Genomic DNA, 23682 nt, shown 5'->3' with positions numbered 1-23682 from the left:
ATTATGACAACTTCAAGTATAGCATCATATATTAGCAGAGTCTGCCATGAATGAATGGCATGACATTCATCCATTCACGCATGAGTACATGAATTGCTGTGGTGCCCTGTGCCTGTATCCCTTCCCTAAATTATTTGCCTAAGCATACCTGTAACAGTGGCAATAGAATAGTGTTGTGACAGCCCAGGTGGGGACCAAAAGCTGATTCTGGAGAAAATGGGACCAATAAATAGGTTGTACTCAGAGATCAACAGTGGGAAGAGTTTTGCAGCTACCGTAATGAAGGGACCAACAGACTTCTGCTGGAAACATGGGTATACAGAAGAGATTGGTAGAAGATATTTATTCTTAAATTTGAACCATACTAGATATCATTAGTTACCACAGTAATTATTTTATTAAAGACTGCACAGTAAAATTCTGTTAAGGAGTCATGTGAGCAAAGTTTGATAAAGGAAAAGATTTATATTTCCATGTAAATGTTATTCTTCTCAAAGAAGAAATCGAGATTAAGGAATATTCAGTGTCAGCACCATTTCACTCAGTTTATTGTGTGAAAGATTTACAACACCTAGTTTCATCCCCACAACTAGTCTACAAATCCAAATTTCTTAGTTTTAAAGGCATCTTTTTATTGCTAAATCATTGGGATGGTGATTTGCAAGCTACAGAAGGATGAGTAGCAGCAGCCACCGGCATGACAGGCAGGAAGAAGAGCAGCATGCACTGTGCCTCTCTCGGCCCTGAACCTGAGTGATACTCTGATAGCTGATCACATTATCCGTCTCAACGTCTGCCATATAGAAGCTGTTTCTAAGTATTTGTTAGTGAGTGAATCCTTAAAGAAGTAAAATGTATAAAGCCAGCTTTAAGTTCTTCTTTGCTAACAAGTAAAGCCAAGGTGTGTCTAAACAACATGAAAAATAAGTAAATTCAGAGAAAGAGGGTAAAAAATTTTAAAATGTGATTTGTTAACTTGACAGTTATTTAAATTTTATAGATTTCAATGATATCGAGCTGCAATGAGTTTCTAGATGTGCAGCTGAGGATAAGTGAAAAGAGAATACTGAACACCTTAAACAAAGACCCAAACCGGATAACTATCAGGTACAGAGATTATCTATACTTCACAGAACTTGAGAGGGTTTATAATAAATAGTTAAATAATAAAGTTTTCCATGTGTTTTATTTACAGATTTCCAATGGCAGAAAGAATTAAAACAAGAGAAATGAAAGTAAACTGGTAATAAAAGTTTATTTTCTGATGAATTAAACTACTGCATACTGGTTTGTGATTCGTATGTATGAGTTTTTGGAAACATGTATACCCATGTTTCCAGCAGAAGTCTGTTGGTCCCTTCATTACAGTAGCTGCAAAACTCTTCCCACTGTTGATCTCTGAGTACAACCTATTTATTGGTCCCATTTTCTCCAGAATCAGCTTTTGGTCCCCACCTGGGCTGTCACAACACTATTCTATTGCCACTGTTACAGGTATGCTTAGGCAAATAATTTAGGGAAGGGATACAGGCACAGGGCACCACAGCAATTCTTTCTTTCTTCCTTCCTTTCTTTCTTTCTTTCTTTCTTTCTTTTTTTTTTTTTTTTTTTTTTTTTTTTTTTTTTTAGACAAAGGCTACATGTATAGTTCCAGCTCACAATTCACACCTTTTTCTGCCATAGCCTCCTTTGTGCTGAGATTGATTGCTGGTGTGAGCGACCATGCCCAGCTTCCATTTCAGTTTTAAAATATTTTTTCTTTAATTGAATTTAATTTTTTAAAAAAATGTGTTTACAGAAAAATAAGGAATCAGAATTATATGTTAAATCAATTTCCAAGACTTTAAGATAAACTGTGAGTCTGGGGATGTAACTCAGTGGTAGATTGCCTACTTAGTGTGTGCAAGGCCCTGCCTCTAGTCCACTACTATGGAAGGGAAGGAAAGGAAAGGAGAGAGGAGGGAGGAGGAAGGCCAGACAAGCAAAGACAGAAACAAAAGAAAAAGTTAACTATAAAAGTCATTTGTACAGCATATTCTGTTGAGGCAAAGTAGACTATTAGAAAGAAAATGTTTATGCTAATTGGAATCTCAAGTTAGCAAGGATGAAGTGTGCATGAAAATTAAATTTTTCTTTTGAGTCAAGGTCTCTACAGAGTAGTTCTAGATATCTTGGGACTTGCTGTGTAGACCAGGCTGACCTCAAACTCATTGAGATCCACCTTTTGATTTTAAAAAGTGTTCTACTTACTAATAAAGCATTGTTATTAATGTAAAATGTTACTCTAAAAGTAGTTTGCTCCAGTAATTTAACAAGTATCCCAATGACCTTCATACAGCATTCAGAAGAACCTCATCCAGTACTTCACCAGTTCTTTGCTAAAGACTTTGAGAGTTCTGAGACAGAGAGAAACTGACTTAATAAAAAAGTATAAGATAATGAGAACTCATTGTTTTATGGTTGGGAAAAGGAAGTCAAAAGGATCTGCAACAATAGTGAAACCAACAGAATCTCATAGCACTGTACAAATCAAGGCAGAGAGAAACCCTAAGGAATAGCCAGTCCATGTCAAGTCCTGTGTCTCTCTGCCATTGGAAAGACTGTAATCTTTAAAAGGAAATAATGAACCATGTTTTCCCAGTCTTATTCAGGCTCAGCTAGGATGCATTCCTATACAAGATTTTGCTTTGACACAAGATACAGTGAAGATTTTCAGAAATGGCTCACGAATTGCAAGATGTATGTTGAATCATTAATGGATTTTCAACGTTCTCCCAGTAAATAATATACTATATTTAATATTGAAAACTTTGTTTTAGGGTTGTCAGATTTTGTGGCTGCTCAGGAAAAGAAGTTTGCTGTGCTTTTAAACAGTGTGATTTTAACTAAATGTTTTAAGTGTAAACTCTGGGAAAACTCTAAACATGTATCAAAACAGCTGGATAAAATTGGTAGGTATCAAGACAGACAGGCTGTTTGCCATTGTCTGAAATTTCTTTTATATGTTATTATTAATAATATTATTTTATGATGATTGTACATTTTTAAGGAAAATGTGCCGTTTAAAGTGCTGTGCTGGTATTTGAGAACTGGAGTCTTACTTACTCTTACTTTCATGATTAATCCTGAGAGAGGGCTGATGAGGTGGCTCTGTGGGTAAAGGGGCTTGCTGCCATGCCTTATGACCTGAGTTCAGTCCTTCAAAGCCACATGGTGCGAAGAGAGAACTTGCTCCTCTGACCTCATATGTGTGTTCTACACACACATACACAAATATATAAGCGATGCAAAACAATCGGTTATTATACATAAACTGAACAATTAAACCAAATACAAAAATACATGAGAAATCTTGTAGCGTGTAATATTAAAAACAATCCACACTATCGCCAGCTAGGCACTGGCCAGCCATCTCAGTCAGTTCCCAGACCCCATGTTTCCCTTTTGCTAAAGCCTGCCCCACCTTAGCAGGCTCTGCCTCTCCAGAGCTCCAAAATCGCTCTTCCCCACAGTGGTGTACTTCTCACAAACCCATGCTCTGCCTTGGTTACCTTTCCTTGGAGCTCAGTTGAATCGCCACGGAAGGAAAACACCAGAGAATCTTAGTTTAGAATCAACAGATAACACAATCATTGAGCACAGAACCTAGCATCCTAAATTCCCCAACTATTCTATGTTAGAAATCTTCCAGCCCCGGTCTACATTTGTCTGCCTTGCTCCCACCAACCAAAATAAAGTTCCCTCCTCCTGCCTTCCCTCTTCCTCTCTTATACCAAGAAGTCCTGCCTACTTCTTGCCCAGTGATTGACTTTTTGTATTTATTATTTTAGCCAATAAGGGGAAATTTTCATTACAAAAACTAATTTTAAAATTTGCGTTTTGAAAATTGTTTTTAAATTGACAGTTTTGTTTTGGTAACTAGATGACTGGATTATTATTTCTTACTACTATAATTAATAATTAATGTGTCCTTAATTACAAGATATAAAACTATTAAGATCAGACCCAGGATCTTGTGTATGATAGAAAATTAATTCATTTATTTGTATCTTAATTCTGTTTTTAGTAATAGCAAGATATTAGTGTCCATCATAGCACTTCTGGAGACAGAAGGCTGTTCCTGACTACTTTCTGTTAGGACGGAATGCAGGGCATGCCCTAAAATACTGCAACATGCCATACAAACTGAACCCAGACTAAAGAATTCTGGTATTTTTTTTCCAGTTTCTTATCTTGACTTTGTGACCGTACTTCCTAAATAATGCCAAGATTGACAGCCTCTTATATGTTTGTCTTGGGAACATTAAAAAGTATGCATAATGGAAACTAGTTGTGTTGATACCCTCCTATAATCCCAGCACTCAGGATACAGAATTAATTTTCTATCATACACAAGATCCTGGGTCAAGAATCACCTAGGAAGAGCTGAGCAACAACCCTGTCGGGTGAGAGCAGAGCTGGCTGCTCTTCCAGAGGACAAGGTTTCAATTCCCAGCACCCACTTGGCTGCTCACAACTATCTGTAACTCCAGTGCCAGGGGAGCCAACACTCTCCTCTACCTGCAGGGGACACTGCATGCATGTGGTACACAGACACACACAGGAAAAACCTCCCCAAACACACAAAACAACATAAAAACCTTGATCTAGTCAAATTAACAGTGAAGATTAGCCATCACACTGAAGGCCTAGCAAACTAAATGTCAGAAAATAGCATCTTACTGAAAGATTTGAAGTTAGTTAAATGGCATCTGATAAGTTTTTTCTACTCAGGTTGCTTCCCCCCCCCCCTTCTAGAGTAGCGTTAGCCTGGGTGTCTGTTGTATTCTGTCTTTCCCAGATTTATGAAACACCAATCAGCTTTTCACATAGTGCTCATCACCACTGAACATAAAAAGAGGAAGTAAGTCTAAAACCCAAACTTGAGAGAATCTAAACAGAAGATAAAATCTAAGTTCCTACCAAGAGTCATGAGAAATACAAGATAATAAAACTTGACTTCAATAGTGGTTTAAACAAAATAAAATAAAAAATTAGAAATAGGTTTGATTGAAACAAAGGAATATTAAGCAATTAATTTATGATTAGAAGGTATGATTCAAGAATTAATAAGAGAGATTCCCAAGAGGTAAAGAACCAGATGTCTGTTACACCTTCATCAATAATTCATATCTTAGAAAAGTAGGTCATGTTTTGGAATTACACAATTCTTAAAGTATTCTTTAAACAGGATTTGCATAAATTTATCATAAGAGGTTATGAATTTTAAATTATAATTTCTGAAAGCATAAGCAAAAAAAAAAGTAATCCAAAGGGAAAATGAACAAAATAAAGTAAATAAACAAAAGAATAGCAACTGGGACTGGGGTACACTCAGTAAGAGGCAAGGGGCAGGATACTAAATGGAAGCAGTTATATGGATCAGCCATGCAGTTAAGAGAATTCAGCTATAGAAACACAGTTGCCATTTCATTGTTCATGCATGGGAAGTGCTAGGCAGAGTTATAAACCATGGCTCTCTAGACTAGGTGCAGAAACAGCCCACTTTATTTCAGACAAGCTCAGAAAGTCATAGCTTCAGGAATAGATCCATCTTAAATCATGCCCCTTTGTTTAAAATTCAGGAATGAATGTATTTGTCTATTGGTGCTTACAGTGACTAGAAATGAACATGAAGGAGTTGTAAATGCTAGAGGCAGTATTTTTTTAAATTGTAACATTTATTTGTTTAAGTGTGTATGTGAGTATGTTTACAACGTGTCACACTAAGTATTCAGAGGCCAGAGGGCAACTTGATGGAGTTGGTTTTCTCCTTCTACCATGTGGGTCCCAGGGATCAAACTGAGGCTTTCAGGCTTGGTCGCACCTCCCACCACAGACATGCTTGTGTCTTAAGAATGAGTATGGAGATAGGAGTGTCATACTTTACGTGTAATAAAGCTGAGGGTTGAATTATGCAGATCAGGGAGATTTAGTTTCTTTTATAAAATACATAAATTCTATTAAAAGTCTGAATTCTAAATATAAATTAAGTTTTTAGTCAATTTTATGTTACTATAACAAGACATTGGAAGCTGGAAACTTTTTAGTGAATGAAGTAATTCATCTTGCTCTTTTGCACTTTCAAGGGCATGGTACTATCATCTGGTTCTCACTAGTGAAAGACTTCTTGGAGATCACATGGAGAGATAGGAAGCAAGGCCGGGGGAGATGCCTGCATTGCTCTCTATGCAATAGAGAGCACTTACTTTGGGCAGCCCCAGGCAGTTCCAGAACATTAGCACTAATCTACTTAGGAAGGTAGAACCCCAGAATCCTAGTGACTTCCCACAGGACCCACCTTCGGAGTCCTCCGCCTGCTCAGCACTGACACAATGAGGCAGACACACTCAACAATGTACAAACTACAGCCATTAGATGTTTAAAGGGGTTGATTTGCAACTACTTTTTGCAGACCCGGGGATTGACACTAGGCTCTTGTATGTGCTAGGTAAGTCCTATCACCAACCTACATCTCCAGCTAAAAGAAGTATTTACTAATGTAGTTGCTAAGTGCTTATTCAGATTTCATTTAAAAAAGCTTAAAAATTGCCCTTTGATTAATTTTCCACAGGCATATCATTGTCAAATACCATGGTAAATGCAGGCTTAACTTCTTTTAAAAAAATAGAAGAAGCAAATGCAAGAGAACTTGAACTGGTATGTAGTATATTCTGTGTTCCCAGCATTACTGAATTCTATTTAAATTCCAAACCCCAGTGTATAATGTCTTCATTTCTATTAAAAACTATTTGGATGTGAGAGATGACTCAGTCAGTAAATTCCATGCTACACAAGCCTGAGGATCCGAGTTCAGAGCCCAGCACCCATGTCAGAAATAACCCAGAGTCACATGCCCATAACTCCAGCTCTTAGGAGGTGAAAGCAGGAAGATCCGGGTGTGGTGGTCATGTGGTCCAGTGCAGTCAGTGGGCACTGAGTGCAGCCTGCATACTGAGAAAAGGTGATGAGCAACTGAGGAATACACCCAGTGTTGATTGATGGTCTCCTCATTACACACAGACACCTACATGCGTACATACATGAACATATAAAGCACACACAAAAATATTTTCTTCTTCCATAGTCATAAGTATTTCAATTACAGAGGTTTGGGGTGAGAAACTTATATTAAACCTGTGAAGTCTAAGAAATGTTTCAGTAAGAGTTTTAAGTGTTTGTGATAAGAAGAGTATAATGATGTAAATATGCTTAGATTTTAAATAGACACCCACCATTTGGGACCCAGATAAAAGAAGCTGTGGCGCATCTGCCGAAGTATGAGCTTGAGGTGGAGCAGGTGAATATTCTGACTGTCTTTAAAAGCAAAGCCTTCCATTACTACAACTACAGCGGCGTATGAGCAGTGAGATTACTTTAAAACGTTTAATACTTATTCTATTTTTTGAAGATTGCAAGATACAGTGATATCAAGGCAGAAATACTGGTGACCATTATATTAAGAAACTTTGAGCAGCTGCAAACTAAAAGAACAGCACCAGACTTCCACTATGCCACCTTAATCATAGGTGATGCAGATAACCAAGTCGTTTTTAAGCACAAAATTATGTGAGTAATTATGGAATAGCTACTTGACTTTATTTTTAAATATATTGCACTTAAAATTATTACTAGAAGATATAGTAATTAGATCACCACAAATCAATTAAATTACAGTTTCCTGGTGTAACAGTGGGGCAAGTGTTCCTCAAGAGAAGGAAGAACAATACTAACTTTGGGTGTGTTACTTTAGGTCTTTCTGTTTAGAATTAAATGAAGAAATTATAAAGTCTGTCACCATGGAGGGATTTGTAACAAGAGAACAAATGGACTCTGGGGACTTTCTGACTCTGCTGCCTTTCTTCCTTTATGGCCTTACTATTCCTTGAATACAGTCTTCTATCAACTCAGAATATAACCCCTCTCTCCAAATTAACATGTAAACAGCTACAGTAACTCAATTACAGTATTATAGCATTATTGCATTACAGAATACAGGCAATCAGATCAACCATAGAGGAAAGATCTCTCCATGTGCCTTCTCCTCTAGTGTGCCATTTCATAAGTTTCTCTTCAGCTGTTTTTAGTTTTCTCCCTCAGAATGTCATAAGTAGATTCTTTGATTGCTAATCCTTTTTTAGTATTAATAGGCTCCAAATACTTAATTGCTTAGCATTTGTATGACATAGGTGCATCGTAATTCACATTTTTTAGATGAGAACATTGAAAAAACATTTAAGTCACATATGCCAGCATCTAGTAGCTAGTTGGTAACAAATCTAGATTGACCCTAAGTGTTCTCACGCCAGAGCCTGCACTCACTGCTACTACAGTACTAAGTTTGGGAATGGCATATAAATCCAGGCTCTCCTAGTTGTCAGGATGCAGGAGGATGCATGCAAGATTTCTAAAAGAGGTGAACAACAGGACATTCTTCTCACAGGAACTGCTCTCCAACTAACTCCGGTACACTTAGAACATACCGCTGTATAAATCCTATTTCTGGGGACTTGAGCTCAGTTCAATAATAAGTTTCCTCTTGTTTGTCTTGTGTCAACACCAGATGTAAACGATTTCAAATTCAATTTAAAAGATTGTTGAAGTGGTTGTACACAATTACACTTAAGTGGCATTGATTTAGGAACAACTCATGCCTTACTGATAACAACTATATTTTTCTATTTGACCTCAAATGAGTCAGTGTAACTTGGGATCAACTATTGGTAAAATAATTTGGGTCAAGGTAGTTCCACTGTCATTTGTGGTCGAACATGCCTATAATCCCAGCATTTGGGAGGTGGAGGCAGGAGGCTCAGGAGTTCCAGGTCATTCTTAGTTATAAAGCAAGTTTGAGGAGACATAGCTACATAGCAGTCTTGAAAAGACAAATGAACAAAAAAATCTCCAATGATACATTATTTTTCCTCTCAGAATTTGATGAAAATAATTTTAGTAATTGTCTACTACTATTCAGGATCTATCTTAAGAAAAGCTAGTCCTTGAAATCAATATATTAGTTCATCTAGTGTTTGGATCATATTAAATTATACATTACTGGTTTGTTTGTTTTTTTTTTAGGGATTCTGTCTTGTTAAAAAGTGGAAATTGGGTTAAAAAAATTGATGTGAAGAGAGCTCTTATATCAGAAGATCTCAGCATAAATCTAATTAGTTCTGATTATGGTAAGTTAGTTGAAATAATGGTGATATCAATATAAAAATGTGACAGCATTTAAGAATTATTTCCTTATGCTTGCTGGTACAGAATAATGATATACTTATGATGAATGAACACATATATGTTCATATATGTAGATAGCATAATTCAGTTCTGATTGTTTACTTAGAAACCATTGTTTTCTAAGACAGTTAAATTTCAGTTATAGAATTTAAACTTTTAATAAGGTAGATGTGTACCTTTTCATTTGTCATATTTTAATATTTTCAAAACATTTTAATTTTCTGTACTTCTTAGCTCTAGTGCTATAACCGTATGAGATATAAGAAGAAATAGCCTTGTGTAAGGACTTAATATGATTTTAATAAGCATTTGCATATATCTTTTTCTCTTTCCAGTTGGTCTTGATATTCACCAGAAATTTACAGTCTTTTATTTCGGACCCAGGAAGTTTGTAAATGAAACAGCTATGGAAAGAAGCTCAGAAACAGATATTTCTCATTCTGACTACTCAGGTAGAGCCACTGCAACAGGATCCAGTAAAGGTAAATAGAACTATTAGTTTCTAATTTCTATTAGAACATCAATATGACCAGGGAGGAGTATGACTTCAGGATAACTTCACTCAAATGGTTGCTCTCTAGAACTACATATTTAGGTTTCATATAATAATAACAACATATTACACTAATAATATATGCTAGGAATTCTCTTTTATGATTCATATTTTTCAAAATAGGGTGATAGTTGGGTAACAAATTATTTGATTAGTTTTTGTATGCATTATTCCTCTTCATGTGTACTTCACTTCTAGGGCCAATGTCTAGAAAAGAACAGTGATGTGTGGAAATCCACAGACTTGATAAAGCAGAGCAGAGCGAAAGTGAACTTTTTCTTTAATTTTGTATTATGAGTGATTTTAAGCATACACTGATGTAGACAGAAGTGTGTAATGATTCTAGTACTCACTAGCTTCCTTAAACAAGAAGCAACTTATAGCTTTTACTATGTTCCCAATACCTTGTTTCAGTTTTCTCTTTTTATATTCTGAAGCAAAATTGTAAGTAAGTCTGTAAACAATAAATATTTTTAAAGCTATACCGTACACATAAAAACTAATGTCATACATTACTGAGTTGATGTTGGAATTACTGTCTCATATGCTATATAAGATATTGTATAAGATAATGTATTCTGTATATCTTGGTATTACCGAAATGTACAGGGTGGCTCCTTAATCCTTTTGGCTTGCCTCTAGTCATTTCAGTAGTTCTCTCATAGTGCCACAGTAGGGAGGAGCTACGTGCATCACAGCCATATCCTGATGGACAGAACTAAGCTAACACTGGGACTGCTGGCAAACCATCAAAATTGCTACTTTGGTCAAGTGTTCCCCTGAACATAATTCCAAGAGAAGACAACCCAACCAAGAATAGTCAATCACCTTAAAACAAATGAGAAGGGCGATCACAAACGAGAGGACACATGAACTCCAGAAGATCCGCAAAGTGCAACAAAGAAACTTTAGAAATGTGAGGTAGCATTCCATTATAACACCCTGCACGCTGATGGCTGCTCAGTACCACAGGGAAAGGTGAGGGGCTGAACATCAGTGACTGAGGACTCAAGTAATCAGGGAAGGAACTTAGTTCAAGACCCAGCCAAGGAAGTTAAAGTCAGTTTAACACCTAGACAACAAAGTTACCAAAGTCGATGAAAGAGTCAGTGACATGGAGGAAAAATCAGCAAGGGAATTGAGATGCTTAAAAAACATTCTAGAAATGGAAATAAACAAACAGAAGTTCAGCAGAATCCACCTGCTAGACAAGACCAATCTGAAGAGCAAGCCTCAGTGGTGGAGAACAAGGTTGAACACGACCAGCACTTCCAAGAAACATTCAGGACACTAACCCTAGGACTCTACAGGATTAGTCATGTCAAACAATTTAGACAACCTATTAATGAAATTATAGCTGAGAATCTACAAAGAGAAATAATTAAACAAAGGAAGTATTTGGAACCCCAAATAGATTTGACCAAAAGAGAACCTTATGATTTATCATAGTCAAAATGTCAAAAATAAAAACAAACAATACAAACAACTATAAGGGAGAAACAGAGAGGCAAAAACATCAGAATAACATTCAGATCTGTCATCTGCAACCTCAAATATTGAGCCAGGAAAGCAGAAAACGATACAATTCAAGTCCTGAAAGTAAATAACTATCAAGAGTGTTATACTCAACAAAGTATGCTATTAAAATTGAGGAGAAATAGAAATATTTCAGATAAGCACAAGCTAAGGCAACTTATTCGGACTAAGCCAAAAATATAGAAATATTCTGAAAAGAATAGTATATACGGAGGAAGAAGACAGACTGACTCTCTTACTAGAACACAGGAAAGAACACCCTTCATATGAAGACAGACGACCCGCAAGGACTGACAGGGACTTAATCATGCTCAATACAGCAAACCAGCAAGCATCCAATACTACCAGGGGAGGAAGAAAAGAATTACCAATAAACCAGCCAACCAGAACAACAACCAGTAGAGTCATTAGTAATAGCAAACCCTTCACTAGTTGAAATGCTTCAAAATGGTTTGTAGAAATGAAAGACTTAAAACCAAAATAAAACACAGCAAAAGCCATCATCAGCACCTTGAATAAAAATGCATGTCACTTATCAGTGAAAAGACACAGCCTGTCCTAGTTTGTTCTCTGTTGCTATAGTAAAACACTAACCAAAAGCAACCTGGGCAAGGGAAGTGTCATTGGCTTACAGGCTACAGTCCATCAGCTGGGAGAGCAAGGCAGAAGATTGAGGCAAGAACCTGAAGACTTGAACTAAAACAAAGGCCATAGAGGAATTTTGATTACTGGAAATCTTGCTCACTTCCAAGATTTCCACTCAGCTACCTTTTTTACATACCTAGCCCCACCTGCTTAAGTATGGTGCTGCCCACAGTGGGCTGGGCCCTATTATATCAATTGACAACCAAGAAAATGTCCTCCCTGACATACCCACAGCCTACTCAAATAGAGACAGTTTCTTTGTTGAGATTCTCTCTTCTCTGGTGTGTCAAGTTGATAACTGAGATTAGCCATCACAAGGACTAAGTAGATTTAAAACAAGATCTAATTATCCCTTTTCCCCAAAGAAACTCGTATAACTAGAAAAGACAACCAAAAAAATTTAGTCTATTGCTCACCAAGCAAATAGAAGCTAAAAGCAGGCTGGTATAATTATTCTCACATTGATAAGTAGATTTCAATTAAAAACTACTCAGAAAAACATGAACCACATACTAATAAAAGAAACCATTCATCCAGAGGTTATAAGCATTATAAATATCTATGTACTTTTAGGGGCACTTTCTTGCACCAATGATATGATGATACAGAGGCTTATTATAATTTAAAGTTTAGGCCTTTTGCTGGGCAGTCTCCTGACTAACCCAATCCTGGTATTACATCCCACCATGTGGCCAGGTCTACCTCTTGTGTTATGCTTTGGTTCCTGTTTACTGACTGAATCTTCCACTGTCTTAGGGTTTCACTGCTGTGAACAGACATTATGACCAAGCACCTCTTGTAAGCACAACATTTAATTGGGTCTGGCTTACAGGTTCAGAGGGTCAGCCCATTATCATCAAGGCAGGAACATGGCAGCATCCAGGCAGGCATAGTGCAGGAGGAGCTGAGAGTTCTACATCTTCATTCTGCTAGCAGAATACTGGCTTCCAGGCCACTAGGATGAGGGTCTTAAAACCCACACCCACAGTAACACACCTACTGCAACAAGGCCAAAACTTTTTTTTAATTAGCTATTTTCTTCATTTACATTTCAAATGCTATCCCAAAAGTCCCCCATACCCTCACCCCACCCACTCCCATTTCTTGGCCCTCTACTGAGGCAAAGTTTGCAAGACCAAGGGGCCTCTTTTCCCAATGATGGCCAACTAGTCCATCTTCTGCTACATATGCAGCTAGAGACACGAGCTCTGGGGGTACTGGTTAGTTCATATTGTTGTTCCACCTATAGGGTTGCAGACCCCTTTAGCTCCTTGGGTACTTTCTCTAGCTCCTCCATTGGGGGCCCTGTGTTCCATCCAGTAGCTGACTGTGAGCATCCACTTCTGTGTTTGCCAGGCACCGGCATAGTCTCACAAGAGACAGCTATATCAGGGTCCTTTCAGCAAAATCTTGCTGGTGTATGCAATGGTGTCAGCGTTTGGAGGCTGATTATGGGATGGATCCCCGGGTACAGCAGTCTCTGGATGGTCCATCCTTTCGTCTCAGCTCCAAACTTTGTCTCTGTAACTCCTTCCATGGGTGTTTTGTTCCCAATTCTAAGAAGAGGCAAAGTGTCCACACTTTGGTCTTCGTTCTTCTTGAGTTTCATTTGTTTTGCAAATTGTATCTTGTATCTTGGGTATTCTAAGTTTCTGGGCTTATCAGTGAGTACATATCATGTGAGTTCTTTTGTGATTGGGTTACCTCACTCAGGATGATACCCTCCAGGTCCATCCATTTGCCTAGGAATTTCATAAATTCATTCTTTTTAGTAGCTGAGTAGTACTTCATTGTGTAAATGTACCACATTTTCTGTATCCATTCCTCTGTTGAGGGATATCTGGGTTCTTTCCAACTTCTAGCTATTATAAATAAGACTGCTATGAACATAGTGGAGCATGTGTCCTTCTTACCAGTTGGAACATCTTCTGGATATATATATGCTCAGGAGAGGTATTTCGGGATCCTCTAGTAGTACTATGTCCAATTTTCTGAGGAACCGCCAGACTGATTTCCAGAGTGGTTGTACAAGCTTGCAATCCCACCAACAATGGAGGAGTGTTCCTGTTTTTCCACATCCTCACCAGCATCTGCTGTCACCTGAATTTTTGATCTTAGCCATTCTGACTGGTGTGAGGTGGAATCTCAGGGTTGTTTTGACTTGCATTTCCCTTATGATTAAGGATGCTGCACATTTTTTCAAGTGCTTCTCAGCCATTCGGTATTCCTCAGGTGAGAATTCTTTGTTTAGCTCTGAGGCCCATTTTTAAATGGGGTTATTTGATTTTCTGGAGTCCACCTTCTTGAGTTCTTTATATATATTGGATATTAGTCCCCTCTCTGATTTAGGATTGGTAAAGATCCTTTCCCAATCTGTTGGTGGCCTTTTTTTCTTATTGACAGTGTCTTTTGCCTTACAGAAGCTTTGCAATTTTATGAGATCCCATTTGTAGATTCTCGATCTTACAGCACAAGCCATTGCTGTTCTATTCAGGAATTTTTCCCCTGTGCCCATATCTTCGAGGCTTTTCCCCACTTTCTCTATAAGTTTCACTGTCTCTGCTTTTATGTGGAATTCCTTGATTCACTTAGATTTGACCTTAGTACAAGGAGATAGGAATGGATCAATTCGCATTCTTCTACATGATAACCGTCAGTTGTGTCAGCACCATTTGTTGAAAATGCTGACTTTCCCTTACTTTACTTCCTGAAATCTAGAAGGCTGAAAGGAAGAGTCTTCCTACAAATTGTCATTCTGACCAAATTCAAATTGTAGCACACACGCACTCCTCCCCAACACACTCTGGATATGACATGGGTATTGTAGCAATGTACATAGAGCACTTCTGGCTACCTGAACTAGACTTGTACAAGACTGGGCCCTTCGATGCTCATTCATGGATGGAAAGGTGCTCACGAGACCTCAACTTCCCTGAGGTGCTATTGGTAGCTAACTATTGCTGGCTGAGGGACTGTCACAGTCTTCAGTGATTAGTGAGCATTGACAGCCACGTTTCACTCTACCTGAAGCTTTGTTTTTAGTCTGGTTGGTTTTTAGATTATACAATCCTTTTAAATAGAAGGATTGTATTTCAATCAACACTTCCTTGTGATTTTTAAATCCGATTTAGATTTTCAAACAAGTGTGTGTTTGAATTTCCTCACTTAGCAAATTATCCGCCTGTGGTGATTTGAATGAGAACGGCCCCCAGAGGTTCATATCTTTGAATTCTTAGTCACGAATTTAAAGATTAGGGGTTAGGAGGAGGGATTAGGAAGTGTGTTCTTGCTGGAATAAGTATGTATTTGATGGAGGAAGTGATTTCTTGGGTGTGGGGGAGTGAACTTTGATGGTTGGTTCAAAAGCCCACATCAGGCCCAGTCTCTTTCTTTGCCTGCTACCTTTGGATCAGGTTGTAAAGCTCTCTGCTGCTGCTCCAGCATCATGCTAGCCCACTGCCATGCTCCCCCCCACACACACACACACAAAAAGAAAATGCTGTCTTTCTTCCACTGGATGGTTTTAGCACCCTTGTCAAACATCGAGTGACCATAGGTGTGTGGGTTCATTTCTGGGTCTTCAATTCTATTCCATTGATCTACTTGTCTGTCACTATACCAGTACCATGCAGTTTTTATCACAATTGTTCTGTAGTACAGCTTTAGGTCAGGCATGGTGATTCCACCAGAGGTTCTTTTATCATTGAGAAGAGTTTTTGCTATCCTAGATTTTTTGTTATTCCAGATGAATTTGCAAATTGCCCTTTCTAATTCGTTGAAGAATTGAGTTGGAATTTTGATGGGGATTGCATTGAATCTGTAGATTGCTTTTGGCAAGATAACCATTTTTACTATATTGATCCTGCCAATCCATGAGCATGGGAGATCTTTCCATCTTCTGAGATCTTCTTTAATTTCTTTCTTTAGAGACTTGAAGTTCTTATCATACAGATCTTTCACTTCCTTAGTTAGAGTCATGCCAAGGTATTTTATATTATTTGTGACTATTGAGAAGGGTGTTTTTTCCCTAATTTCTTTCTCAGCCTGTTTATCCTTTGTGTAGAGAAAGGCCATTGACTTGTTTGAGTTAATTTTATATCCAGCTACTTCACCGAAGCTGTTTATCAGGTTTAGGAGTTGTCTGGTGGAACTTTTAGGGTCACTTATATATAATATCATATCATCTGCAAGTAGTGATATTTTGACTTCTTCCTTTCCAATTTGTATCCCCTTGATCTCCTTTTGTTGTCAAATTGCTCTGGCTAGGACTTCAAGTACTATGTTGAATAGGTAGGGAAAAAGTGGGCAGCCTTGTCTGGTCCCTGATTTTAGTGGGATTGCTTCCAGCTTCTCACCGTTTACTTTGATGTTGACTACTGGTTTGCTGTAGATTGCTTTTATCATGTTTAGGTATGGACTTTGAATTCCTGATCTTTCCAAGACTTTTATCATGAATGGGTGTTGGATTTTGTCAAATGATTCTCAGCATCTGACGAGATGATCATGTGGTTTTTGTCTTTGAGTTTGTTTATATAGTGGATTACGTTGATGGATTTCCGTATATTAAACCATCCCTGCATCCCTGGGATGAAGCCTACTTGGTGGGGATGGATGATTGTTTTGATGTGTTCTTGGATTCGGTTAGCAAGAATTTTATTGAGTACTTTTGCATCGATATTCTTAAGGGAAATTGGTCTGAAGTTCTCTATCTTTGTTGAGTCTTTCTGTGGTTTAGGTATCAGAGTAATTGTGGCTTCATAGAATGAATTAGGTAGAGTACCTTCTGTTTCTATTTTGTGGAATAGTTTGAGAAGAACTGGAATTAGATCTTCTTTGAAGGTCTGATAGAACTCTGCACTAAACCCATCTGGTCCTGGACTTTTTTTGGTTGGGAGACTATTAATGACTGCTTCTATTTCTTTAGGGGATATAGGACTGTTTAGGTCATTAATCTGATCCTGTTTTAACTTTGGTACCTGGTATCTGTCTAGAAATTTGTCCATTTCATCCAGGTTTTCCAGTTTTGTTGAGTATAGCCTTTTGTAGAAGGATGTGGTGGTGTTTTGGATTTCTTCAGGATCTGTTGTTATGTTTCCCTTTTCATTTCTGATTTTGTTAATTAGGATGCTTTCCCTGTGCCCTCTAGTGAGTCTGGCTAAGGATTTATCTATCTTGTTAATTTTCTCAAAGAATCAGTTCCTTGTTTGGTTGATTCTTTGAATCGTTCTTCTTGTTTCCACTTGGTTGATTTCAGTCCTGAGTTTGATTATTTCCTGCCTTCTACTCCTCTTGGGTGAATTTGCTTCCTTTTGTTCTAGAGCTTTTAGGTGTGTTGTCAAGCTGCTAGTGTGTGCTCTCTCTAGTTTCTTTTTGGAGGCACTCAGAGCTATGAGTTTTCCTCTTAGAAATGCTTTCATTGTGTACCATAAGTTTGGGTATGTTGTGGCTTCATTTTCATTAAACTCTAAAAAGTCTTTAGTTTCTTTCTTTATTCCTTCCTTGACCAAGGTATCATTGAGGAGAGTGTTGTTCAGTGTCCACGTGAATGTTGGCTTTCTATTATTTATGTTGTTATTGAAGATCAGCCTTAATCCATGGTGATCTGATAGGATGCATGGGACAATTTCAATATTTTTGTATCTGTTGAAGCCTGTTTTGTGACCAGTTATATGGTCAATTTTGGAGAAGGTATCATGAGGTGCTGAGAAGAAGGTATATCCTTTGATTTTAGGATAAAATGTTCTGTAGATATCTGTTAAATCCATTTGTTTCATAACTTCTGTTAGTTTCATTGTGTCCCTGTTTAGTTTCTGTTTCCACGATCTGTCCATTGATGAAAGTGGGGTGTTGAAGTCTCCCACTATTATTGTGTGAGGTGCAATGTGTGCTTTGAGCTTTACTAAAGTGAATGTGGTTGCCCTTGCATTTGGAGCATAGATATTCAGAATTGAGAGTTCCTTTTGGAAGATTTTACCTTTGATGAGTATGAAGAGCCCCTCCTTGTCTTTTTTGATAACTTTGGGTTGGAAGTCAATTTTATTCGATATCAGAATGGCTACTCCAGCTTGTTTCTTCACACCGTTTGCTTGGAAAATTGTTTTCCAGCCCTTCACTCTGAGGTAGTGTCTGTCTTTTTCCCTGAGATGGTTTTCCGGTAAGCAGCAAAATGTTGGGTCCTGTTTGTGTAGCCAGTCTGTTAGTCTATGTCTTTTTATTGGGGAATTTAGTCCATTGATATTAAGAGATATTAAGGAAAAGTAATTGTATTATTTTTGTTGTTAGAGTTGGTATTCTGTTCTTGTGGCTGTCTTCTTTTAGGTTTGTTGAAGGATTACTTTCTTGCTTTTTCTAGGGTGTAGTTTCCGTCCTTGTATTCGTTTTTTTTTTTTTTTTTTTTTCTGTTATTATCCTTTGAAGGGCTGGATTCGTGGAAAGATAATGTGTGAATTTGGTTTTGTCATGGAATACTTTGGATTCTCTATCTATGGTAATTGAAAGTTTGGTTGGGTATAGTAGCCTGGGATGACATTTGTGTTCTCTTAGTGTCTGTATAACATCTGTCCAGGATCTTCTTAGTCTCTGGTGAAAAGTCTGGTGTAATTCTGATAGGCCTGCCTTTATATGTTACTTGACCTTTTTCCCTTACTGCTTTTAATATTCTATCTTTATTTAGTGCATTTGTTGTTCTGATTATTATGTGTCGGGAGGAATTTCTTTTCTGGTCCAGTCTATTTGGAGTTCTGTAGGCTTCTTGTATGTTCATGGGCATCTCTTTCTTTAGGTTTGTGAAGTTTTCTTCTATAATTTTGTTGAAGATATTTGCTGGCCCTTTGAGTTGAAAATCTTTATTCTCGTCTACTCCTATTATCCGTAGGTTTGGCCTTCTCATGTGTCCTGGATTTCCTGGATGTTTTGAGTTAGGATCTTTTTGCATTTTGCATTTTCTTTGATTGTTGTGCCCATGTTCTCTAAGGAATCTTCTGCACCTGAGATTCTCTCTTCCATCTCTTGAATTCTGCTGCTGATGCTCACATCTATGGTTCCAGATTTCTTTCCTAGGGTTTCTATCTTCAGTGTTGTCTCACTTTGGGTTTTCTTTATTGTGTCTACTTCCCTCTTTAGGTCTTGTATGGTTTTGTTCAATTCCATCACCTGTTTGGTTGTGTTTTCTTGTTTTTCATTAAGAACTTCTACCTTTTTAGCAGTGTTCTCCTGTATTTCTTTAAGTGAGTCATTAAAGTCCTTCTTAACAAAAACAAAAACAAAACAAAACAAAAACAAAAAAAAGCCGGGCATGGTGGCACACGCCTTTAATCCCAGCACTTGGGAGGCAGAGGCAGGCAGATTTCTGAGTTCGAGGCCAGCCTGGTCTACATAGTGAGTTCCAGGACAGCCAGGGCTATACAGAGAAACCCTGTCTCGAAAAAACAAAAAAAAAAAAAAAACAAACAAAAACAAACAAACAAAAACAAACAAAACAAAACAAAAACAAAAATAAAGTCCTTCTTGATGTCCTCTACCATCATCATGAGATATTCTTTTATATACGGGTCTAGCTTTTTGGGTGTGTTGGGGAATCCAGGACTGGCTAAGGTGGGAATGCTGGGTTCTGATGATGGTGAGTGGTCTTGGTTTCTGTTAGTAAGATTCTTATGTTTGCCTTTTGCCATCTGGTAGTCTCTGGAGTTAGTTGTTATAGTTGTCTCTGGTTGGAGCTTGTTCCTCCCGTGATTCTGTTAGCCTCTATCAGCAGACCTGGGAGACTAGCTCTGTCCTGAGTTTCAGTGGTGAGAGTGCTCTCTGCAGCCAAGCTCTCCTCTTGCAGGGAAGGTGCCACAGATATCTGGTGTTTGGACCTGCCTCCTGACAGAAGATAAAGGCCCAAAACAGGGCCTGTCCCAGAAGCTGTGTCGCTTCCGTCTGTCACAGAAGCTGTGTAGCTTCTGTAGTCCACACTCTCACCTGCGCAGACTAGTCTCTGAGGGATCTGGGAACCAAGATGGCTCCCCCAGGTGCTCTGGCAAAGCCCTCCCAGGCGGGGTGGACACCTCTCCTCTCAGGGCCAAACCTTCTAACAGTGCCATTTCTTGGGCAGAACATATACAAACCATCACACCCACCTCTATTTTCTCTGCCTGGAAGATCCATCCTCCACTGCCTGCCCAGCTATTGGCCATCAGCTTTTTATTACAGCTAGTCAGATATAATTCTAGACTGCCTTAGGCAGGTGAGGAAGAACAAGTATTTACAGAATATGAGCCAGGTGATGGGCCATAAAAATAACAAGACCAAGATTCTGCCAGCATTTAGCTCTCTGCTGGAACAGAATTAACAATTGAGACCACAGAGACACACCTTCACACAGTGTACCTCAACATGTACTCAGTCGTGGGGCTCACAGTTTCTGAAATAAAGAGTAATAGCATTAAAGGTCACATGGGTCCTGACACAGTAATAATAGTAGGAGACTCACAAACTACCTCACTGTCACGTCTACAGAGGCTATTCAAACTAAAACACAGCCTAGGAGCTTCAGAATGAATTACACCACCCATCAACAGCACTTAAGAGATAGCTAAACAGCCAGGCCTGGTGGCACATGCCTTTAATCCCGGCACTTGAGAGGCAGAGGCAGGCGGATTTCTGAGTTTGAGGCCAACCTGGTCTACAAAGTGAGTTCCAGGACAGCCAGAGCTATACAGAGAAACCCTGTCTCGAAAAAAACCAAAAAATAAATAAATAAATAAATAAATAAATAAATAAATAAATAAAATAGCTAAACAATATTTCATCAATACAGAGAGCATACACTCCTCATTCCTGATGAGACCTTCGAATCCTGCCATGAAATACTGAGGAGTCCCCAGAGTTCCTGTCAAGTTTCTAGACCCCAGTTAATTTCTGCTAAGGGGAGCACAGTTGCATACACTGTCCTGGTGCACCATCTTGTGGCCGCTTTTCAAACCACAGCTCTCAAAAGTCTTTATGAAGAAGCTTTATGACAAAAGAACAATATACAAGGCATTTCCTCCTAGTCATCTCATCTCCTAAATAGTAGGTTTTCTCTAAGTGAGTAAAATGGACCCTTTCAGGTAGAATCAGCACAGCTACCATAACTCCAGAGGAAGAATGCTTGAGAGAAAAGGCTCTGGAAGTTGACCACAGAGATTAGACACTTCCAATTTTCTATATGTTAAGCCTGTAGTTTGAGCATGTACTCTGCATCTGCTACAAGTTAGGTTTCTTACATACACAGTAGAAGACAACTGAGGGTGACCAGATAGTTGAGGAAAATGTGGAATGTGGAAAACCTCAAAGCAAACACAAGTGGATAGAAGACCAATGGGACAGTTCCAGGATATAAACATAATAGCAGCCTCCTAGAAATTAAGCATCAATTTGCTGCTATAAGTGTAATAATAGGCCATAGATGAAAAGAACAAGAATAGTCACAGAGAAGGCAAGTCTGTGATTAGATGCACACACTGGAGACAAAGTCCAATCTAAGTGATCCCTGGATCCATGTGGTAGGAGAGAACCAGCTCCAACAAGTTGTTCTTGGCCACACACACACACACACACACACACTCTCACACACACACTCACACACACATACACTCACATACACAATCACACACATACACACACACACACACACACACACACACACACACACACACACCTGGCATTAACACTTTATTTTGGAAAGAGGTTTTTTTTTACAGTATAGTAGACATCTGTATTAGCCAGAAGATGGGGATGTTCCATTATTTTTCTAGATTTTGAGATTTTTTTCTTATCTCTAGTTTCAGAAATAATTACACAGAAATTTTTTCTGTCTTTTACTGTAGTCACAAAATGGCTTTATCTGAGTGTTGTTTGTATTTTCCAAGTCTTGTTCAGTTGAGAACACTGTAGTATAACTATTTGCTTTCAGGTGCCAGGGATTTATTATTATTACTAATACTCTCAGCACTTGTATGTGACAGTTAATCTTCGCTGTGAATTTGACTGGATTTACAATCACATAGGAAACACACTTCTGGTTTCAGGAAGTGTATGTGCTCTGTGTGGGTATGTGAACCTGAATGCAGGTGCCCACAGAGGACAGAGGGGTTGAATCTCCTTGGAGTGAGAATTACAGGCAGTTGTGAATCACTCTGGCTTCTGTGAGCTTGGGTTCTCTGAAAGGCAGTTCATGCTCTTAACCGCTGAGCTGTCTGTCTCCAGTTGTCAGATGTTTTGTCACAGCATCAAGACAAGTGGCCAACACACTGCTACACAGATTTTGTCACTGTAACACCTGAAACAATTTAACTGAGGAAGGATTTATTTCAGCTCAGCAGTTTTAGCTCGCTCATGCTAGCTGCTGCAGTGGTTCTGGACCTGTGAGGTCGTGAGCATTGGGGTCAAGGTGTGGTTGGGCAGAGCTGCTTATCGATGACATCTAGGAGCAGAAAGAAACACATAGGAGCCAGGGACGAGATAAGTCTTCCAAAGCAATCCCTGCCCAAGCTTGAGGAGCTAGACCCCATGTCCTAGCGCCATTCTTGATGGTGCTGGGTTATAAAACCCTGGATGAATTGGTCCAGAGAGGACAGCAACAGCCTGCATGCACCGGTCACCAGTCAGGGACCAATACCTGAGCCTTGGGGGTACATTTTATATCCAAACCATAGAGTACCTACCATACCAACCATTTCAGTCCTCAAAGAGATGAGACGCCTGCCTTTGTAGTGAGACACCTCATCAGTTTCTCCAGACTGCCTCAGATAGATTTTAAGTGTCTAACTGTGCCATGACTTGAAAAGATTGAACAAGGACACTAAAAACAAAGGCCAAGGAAGGTTATAAATGTCTTCAATACTCGGCAGTATTCCAGGTCATTTAACATTTGTGTTACAGCAAAGACTGTGCCCACAGTCTTGTGTCCCATGGTCACCTCTATATGGAATATTTTCTCCTTGTCCCCTTCCTGTGTCCAGACCCTTTTATCCTCTAAGGACAATTAACATATCCTCCCCTCCTCAATGTTACTAGTCAGAACTAAAACCAAGAGAAATATATTTAAAACATAGTAAATGTGGCAGGCCTGGTAGCAGTTCTAGTTAGAGAACTGAGGCAGGAGGCTCAGGTGTTCAAGGCAACTTAGATGCTTTTTCAAAACAAAAGATAGGAAAAGCAGGCTGGGGTACAGCTCAGTGGTAGAGTGCTAATTTAGCATGCACAGAACCTGTGCTCAATCCCTAGTACTATAATAATAATTAATAATAATAATACAGAAAACCCACAGATGATCAGATATTAATTTTATATACTTATATAGAGATATTAATTTATATCAATATAATATATGTGATTAATAAATTATATATGTGGATACATTTGTTATAGCTTAGAGACACCAAGCTGGAAGTATTCTTTCCTTTCTTTGAATTCTTGTAGCAAATTTTATGTCCCTAAAGCATTTATTTATAATTCACTAAGTTTATATGACATCCTATTTCCTAACCAATCAGGATGCCCCCAAAATGCTGTGAGATTTGCTTTTTCCAAATGCTCAGCTTTAAGTACATAACAAAGTTTAAAATCCCTGTCTTCATTCTTCTATAAGGATAAAATTTGTTGTTGATACTCTGCTGTATTTGGTTGTACTTACATTAGAGAAG

General features: G+C 38.5%; 1 protein-coding gene across 23 annotated transcripts in view; it reads left to right on the top strand.

Moving 5' to 3' along the window:
• The window catches only part of Hfm1 (HFM1, ATP-dependent DNA helicase homolog), an 86520-nt gene that overhangs the window by 45171 nt on the left and 17667 nt on the right, over positions 1-23682 (top strand). For 19 of the 23 annotated variants that reach the window (XR_003955664.1, XR_001784708.1, XM_030254592.1 and 16 more), the window contains 9 exons: positions 1001-1107; positions 1196-1243; positions 2642-2739; positions 2820-2951; positions 6614-6699; positions 7256-7339; positions 7451-7608; positions 9118-9221; positions 9615-9761. Coding sequence is in view for 17 of the 23 variants with exons in the window: in XM_030254592.1 (XP_030110452.1) it covers positions 1001-1107; positions 1196-1243; positions 2642-2739; positions 2820-2951; positions 6614-6699; positions 7256-7339; positions 7451-7608; positions 9118-9221; positions 9615-9761 (964 nt within the window). In the remaining 6 variants the exon portion in view is untranslated. Of the gene's footprint in view, positions 1-1000; positions 1108-1195; positions 1244-2641; positions 2740-2819; positions 2952-6613; positions 7609-9117; positions 9222-9614; positions 9762-23682 lie in introns of all 23 variants that reach the window. The other 4 variants (XR_003955665.1, XR_003955666.1, XR_001784709.1 and 1 more) reach the window with 3 other exon arrangements.

The sequence above is a fragment of the Mus musculus genome, chromosome 5 (genome assembly GCF_000001635.26).
Source record: "Mus musculus strain C57BL/6J chromosome 5, GRCm38.p6 C57BL/6J".
In the NCBI taxonomy this organism is placed as follows: Eukaryota; Metazoa; Chordata; class Mammalia; order Rodentia; family Muridae; genus Mus; species Mus musculus.
Note: the sequence above shows the minus strand (reverse complement) of the source record. Positions and strands in the feature narration are given on the sequence as shown.